The sequence below is a fragment of the Perca fluviatilis genome, chromosome 3 (assembly GCF_010015445.1).
Source record: "Perca fluviatilis chromosome 3, GENO_Pfluv_1.0, whole genome shotgun sequence".
Classification (NCBI taxonomy): domain Eukaryota; kingdom Metazoa; phylum Chordata; class Actinopteri; order Perciformes; family Percidae; genus Perca; species Perca fluviatilis.
The window spans coordinates 39,231,697-39,238,327 of NC_053114.1; the positions used below are offsets into that span (position 1 = coordinate 39,231,697).

The following is a 6,631-nucleotide window of genomic DNA, read 5'->3' on the forward strand; positions in this document are numbered from 1 at the left end:
CTGGAAGCAGCTCCTAAATCTCAGATCCAAAGATAAAAAATAAAAAAAAGATCCACTAACATAAAGTGAGCAATACTAACAAAAAATGCATAATTACAACTGCACCGCAGGATCTGAGCAGATCCATAAAAGAAATACTTGAATATTCAGTTACATAAACCATGCATGGGAATGTGTGTATGTGCTGTGTACGTGTGAGTGTGTGTGGGGTGGGGTGCCCTCGCGGGGAATGGAAACAATCCGCAGTCTCATGTAATACAGTGCCGTCTATCAGCAACACCTGCTTCTGGGCTATACCAAGTGTGTCTGCCGGGAGCAGGGAACACCGAAAATACCGCGAGAGTTAGGCCTAGAATTGAATCCCCTTATCTCTAATTGTGTCACCATTGTAGCTGTAAGCAAGAATCATGCAGAACAAATCACCGGAAATCGGTTTAAACCTAAAAAAAAAAAAAAAAAGACAAACAGTGTGGTTCAGGACTGTTCACTGTTCACTGACTGTTGATCTCATCCATCACACTGATTAATAAACAACACTCCCGCTTTGTTTCCGGATATTTAGCTGACATAAGCAGGTTTGATAGTTTTGATGGCACACATCATATTGGTGCAGAGGGATCAGGGCAGCACGCTGCAGGCAGCGGGGACGCCAAATAGCACAGGATCCATCCAAAGTACTGTTCTTTACCTGCAAGCATTTCAGTCTTTGGGGGTTGAGAAGGCTATCAGCTTTTACTCATGTTGGTCTACTGCACAAGTTATAGCCACACTAATCCAGCAGTATCAACCTCTGCCATGTGGCTTTGGGGAGATCTTAATGCAGCCTAAATTACAACAGGGAAGCAAATAATTTAATCACCTTTGTTTGTTAAACTTTCTTTTTTTTAACGCCCCGATAATAAACGATCGGTCAATGCTATAGCCTCATTTGCTCATTTTTAAGCGATTTTTAAGCCACAAGCATCCGCTGATTCAGCTCGGAAGTTGTCAAAGCACATCTGTGCACTGACAAAACCACTAACCAGCCTGCATAGTTTAAAGGGACACACATTAAAGCTCAGCATCGCAGACTCTAGATTTCCCCTCTTTCCCTCCGTCACACATACAGCACTGATCTACCAGAGCTCTGCATGGCGGTAAGAGCTCCCAGGGGGGGTTTGCACCTTCCCTGTTTTGGAGGCAGCAGGTTAATCCAGTAAGCTTTCTTATCGGCGACACTCGGTAACATCCACACCGCACCTGCTTCCAGCCGCCCCGCTCTCAGACCAGCCGCTCTTCGTTAAGGAAACGGATCATTTAGCTGACTTACCACCGCCACGGTGCCGGGCTGAACAGACGTGTTCCCATCTGTTCCCAGTATGATGGTGGTCTGGCTCATAGCCGTCCAGTTGCCCGCGGTGTTGTTCTGCTCTGCGGTGGCCCGGAGCGGGTCGCCGTACTGGGCGGGCCCCCCGCGGGCCGAACCAGCGGAATCCTTTCTGAAGGCCGAGTTGACCACCGCGGATCCAGGGGCCGCGGGCGCGGTGCTTTTAAACGTCCCATACGCTTTATTGCTGTCCAATTCTCCCGGTTTATTTTCCGTGGGACAAAAAGTTTTGCCCTCGTTGAACGGAAGCGGCGGCTGAGGCGCTGGGTGAGGGTGAGGGGCGGGCGACGGACACGCAGCCGTGTTGTCCGGTTTGTTTGTTGTAAGTACCGCAGCTCCGTCGGGCTGCTGCGCCGGGATGTAGCTGCTGGGAGCGCTGGTCGGCTGTTTGGCCATTTCTCTCTGGTCAGAGAAATCCTGGAACATGGGAGGAACAGATCAGCAGGACAAAAGGCAACAGAACGGCAGAAAGCATGAAGCTGTGAGGCTACTGCAGCCCATCTCTGATTTGGGACTAAAAATGCTCTATTCTCTTTCTATTCTATACTTTCAGCTGTGTGTGTGTGTGTGTGTGTGTGTGTGTGTGTGTGTGTGTGTGTGTGTGTGTGTGTGTGTGTGTGTGTGTGTGTGTGTGTGTGTGTTGGAGGGAGGGGGTTGCTTTGCTTCTCCAGTTCTCGCTTTCTGCAAGATTCTTTAATTTTACGCCCCATTTCCCCCTCATGTCATTCAGCCACACATCCACTGATTTTTATGGGCAATAGACAAGCTGCTGCGGGTCTCTCGGTAGCTCCGCTGTCCCCGGCAGGCATGCAAGATCACCGGTGTTACAGCAGTGAGCGGACCCGGGGCGGCGGCATTACAAATGACTTCCTCAAATTTTGTTTTAAGGGGGGCGGGAAAACAATCGGGAAAGCCTCCAGTTTAGAAAAAAGAAGTAGCGTGGGTCCTTTAAAAAAAAAAGCTTGTGATTGATTAATGCTTAGTTCTGTTGTTAATTAGTAAGAAAAATAACTGCACCTGATTGTAATCGCTTCTCTTTAAATAGAAAAAAACAATGCATACAGAAATAGGAAAAGTGCTATAGGCTAGACTAAAATTAAACTCGTTTCGCCATTTAAACTTCTGAAAAGCCACATTACAGTCTTTTACCAAATAAAAAACCTGCTGTTTGGTAACAGAATAAAGAAAAGTGAGAAAATAGAAAAGTTTTCAATGTGGAGCAGCAGCTGCATTTCAGCACCACGGAGAGCGCCAGAACAGCAACGTGCCAAACTGCATTTAAAAAGAAGTGTGAAAATGAACATGAAAACAGCTCAGAACAAGTGCATTAAACAGATGAAACTGCAGGTGGAAAAGTAAAAGAAAGTGTTTCAGGACACTTACCATTTTTCGCAGATGTTTGCTGGCAGGCTGGGAACAGCTGTACAAAGACGAAGAGAGGACTGGAAGCGGACTGGTCGTAGCCGCGCAAAGCTCCAAGTGCAAAGCTTTTCTATAGCTCCGTGGGAAAGACCGGAGTTTGCGTCAGTGCGGAGCAAGGTGCCCTTCGCGTGACATTTTCTTGATAATAGGAGTTTGATAAATCATTGGCCTTGGATTCGGATTTTTAAAGGGACAACCGGAGCCAAGACGACGGGGGCTCGTGTGTGCGTGCGTGAATAGTGTGCGTTCTGGTTACGCAGGGCATGCGTGAGCGCTGGACGGACTCTTTCAAAACTGATTAATACACTTGTCTCTTGGGATGTGTAGAATGCTCACACACACATACACGGTAGCATCCCACACGAGCACACACAGCTCGTTTGGGATAAAGATTTCCAGGTTTAGGCTTTTATTGGAGAAGATCTAATACACCAGAGTGCGCGCGGGTCTTAATAATGTTTGTACTGTGCTGAGTCGGGTTTCTTTGATACAGTTACACTTACACGGTAGCCACTCCTAAGAAAGAAGCATTTTCAGTCCACAAGATTCTTGGTTTTATAGAAAAAACTTTGTTCTTTTCCGTCATCAACATTTAGGCCTGCAAAATGCAGAAACTATATGGAAGCAAAGAGCGCTTTAGTTGTAGACTTGTTCATTCAAGTTGTAATATGTCAAAGACCAGGCTGGTATTCTTTATACATATTATTATACACCATAGGCATACCATAAATATAGGCCTACATACATATTTTTAAGTTGTAGAAGTAAAATAGACGGTTAAAGACTATGTGCTATAAATGGTCTGAACTATAAATAGTGTTTCCACTTGGCGGGTTTTACGCACGCTACAGGCTCTATACGTTCCTTCGTGCGTCACCGATGGGAGCATTGATCACGTTTAAAAAAAAAAGAAAAGTAGGCGAGGTCTTTATAAAGCTACTCATTTGTTAAAGTCTTACGCAAGAAGGAGGCCTCTTTTTTTTCTTTTCTTAAATCACGTGTGTCAGGAGGAACCGGAGCCAACCACTGGATCCTGGACTGGAAGCAGTGACAGCGGAGGGAAGAAAAAGGTGCCTTAGATTCTAAAACACTGCATTGCGCATACCATCCTCCAAGTCTCCCTTTAAGCGGATAGTGTATATGCAAGTCCTGTGTGTGGTGATTTATCCAAAAAATTAAAAAGACACAAGCCACCTCGTTTGTCTCACTAAACAGTTTAGGCCTCCATACAGTGAGTGGTGGTGGAGCTGAACACAAAACACACACACACAAGCAAGGGACATTTATTTCGTAGCCTATATCATGTTTAATCTTGACACACCGCAGCAACATTGACATATTTGTGCTTAATAAAGCCACGTGTAGCCCCTCTCCTCTCCTCTGATTGGCTGATTCAAACAGACTGGCTGTACATTGGACGCTAATCTGAGACTTGACAGTCCAATTATAATTGTGTTAAAGAAAATAACCAGTTAGTTGCTTAGCAACAACGTTGTTTTGCTAGCTATTGTTACAGGCCATAAAGCCCGGCGGAACATAGAACAGATAGATAAAAATAATAATAATAATAATAATAATAATAATAATAATAATAATAATAACAATAACAATAATAATAATAACAACATGTTAACCCAGTGCCTGTTGGAATGTCTACATTTTTACAAAAGGCCTATATTTAACCATTGACCTATCTACTGTAACTGATTCTGTTTTTATATAGGCTAAATAGGCCATAGCTGAAATAATTAAGTTTTTTTTTTTTTTTAGCTACAACTGCTCATCCATAATATAGCTATATAGCTATAGCTATAACGTTAGGCTACAAGGCAGGAGAACAACATTAAAATAATTTTGAATCTAAATCCTTTTTTGCGTTTTTCTCCAGGCTCATTAAAATAAAGTAGCCAACGCAGTTTCCTACTAGATGTCCTGTGCTTAACTTGCGCTGATTTTACGACAGCTGAGGAGGTTTGAGGCAGTGTCCCTGCTGGGATCGGTGCGGTTAGCCCGGGACACGCAGATTCCCACTCGGGGACGTTCCCTCGCTACGCGCGCTGCGCTCCCTCTGCTTGTTAACTCTCCGTCCGGCGCCGATAAGAGGCTGAGGCGGGTGTATTAGCCGCCGCCTTGAGTTTAATTACATTGTCAACAGAGAATAATTGTAATTGATTTCTGCTCGTCTTCCAGAGACCGCTTAATACACGTACACACAAACACACACACACACACACACACACACACACACACACACACACACACACACACACACACACACACACACACACACACACACACACACACACACACGGGCGCACGACAATAGTTTTGATTCTCATGAGGATTTTAAATGTTGTAGCAGAACATGGCTTGATGAGCTTTACACGACTGCAGGATCGCAGGAACCTTTCGATCCTTTGAAAGAGTTTCTACTGATTTTTTGATTTTGGTATATCCCATTTTTTTCCCCAATCATTTTTTATGTTTATTTGGAGATTTGAAGTCCTGGTGGAGCAGCTGAACTAACATGCACACTTAAAGGGTTCTTCTACGGTGTCTCCTCGTGCTCGTTAATTACAAGAGCTCGTGTAATTAATTGATCCCTCCCACTGTCGCCTGAGTGATAAGAAGCAGCATCCATCTGAAGCGCCTGGAAAGCAGTGATTCAGCGGAGGTCGCCATCCCCGCGGCCCTCATCATCATCATCATCATCATTATTATTATTCCTGGCTGACAAAGCCACACAGCCTACAATTTAAATTCGGGCGATTTATGCAACTGCACAAGAGCAAAAAAAGTATTGTATTTGTAATAATGACTGTTATTCAATAGTGCCTGTTCTGTTCATGCAGCTGTTTCGTTTTAAACAAGAATACAAATTTTTTTTTTCTTCAATTTAGGTGACAAAATGGTTTTCAAGAAAGGTTCAGGGAGAAGGCCAATGTGCTGCACCTCAAAGAAATGTTACCCATCTAAAGACAAAGCATCTGAGTCTGTTTGGGACACTATAAGCAAAGTTGACCAAAATGCGGCAAATACTTTGACTTTTTAATATGATAAATAAGAATATATTCCTTATGAATACGCTATGAGGCACAGTTGTTTATAATCTTGACTATTGATGAAAACAGAATGCATTTTAAAGTAGTCTTTCATCGTGCCTCAGAATATGAACAACTGCCTGTGAGACAATGAACACATCTGCATTCTAAACAAAGACAGCTTATTAAAAGCACTTTGAAGATTTCCAAGCACTATAAAGTCAACAGTTTCAGCTTTTTGAGATAAATTCTTGTCAAAGGATGTCAACATGCTTGACACCAGAAAATGTTAGGGCTGCTCCCTCTTAGTCGATTAGTCGACTAATCGGTCCTTTTGGTCTTAGTCAACTTAGATTTCTTTAGTTGATTAGTCGTGTTTTATGCTTTTTTTTCATGCTGAATTACTTATTTCCAAGAAACGTACGAGCACATCTCTGGTAAACACAAGAATTAAAGTGGTGCTCTTGCATGACTCTTTGCGGGAGAAACTCAGATTTACAGATCTGTCGATTAAATCAACTAATCGATTAGTCGATACAATTGAATGAGTGTTAGTCGACTAAGAAATTCTTCAATCGAGAACAGTCCTAGAAAATATAAAACAGCAAGGTGTTGTGGGAATTCAGCATGCTAGGCTTTCAAAAAAGTCCATGTATATTAATCTCACACATCTGGGTACATCAGGTATAAAATGACACTATTCAATGGACTGTGTAGTTGAAGAGTTGACAGGACATCTAAGATACAACTGCAGTACATTGGATAGTTTCCTTTCAACTTAACTTTCAAAAACATGCACACA

The 6,631-nt window shown here is 43.1% G+C and overlaps 1 protein-coding gene across 2 annotated transcripts in view; it reads right to left on the reverse strand.

Annotated features, from left to right (window-relative positions):
- Positions 1-4,050, reverse strand: part of slc6a5 (solute carrier family 6 member 5) — a 30,472-nt gene extending 26,422 nt beyond the window's left edge. The window contains exons 1-2 of one of the 2 annotated variants that reach the window (XM_039796061.1): positions 2,750-4,050; positions 1,310-1,783 (exon numbers count right to left, since the gene is read on the reverse strand). In XM_039796061.1, the coding sequence (XP_039651995.1) occupies positions 1,310-1,783; positions 2,750-2,752 (477 nt within the window). In that variant the 5' untranslated portion in view covers positions 2,753-4,050. Of the gene's footprint in view, positions 1-1,309; positions 2,293-2,749 lie in introns of those variants that run through there. The other variant, XM_039796060.1, reaches the window with a different exon arrangement.
- Positions 4,051-6,631: the final 2,581 nt, after the last annotated feature.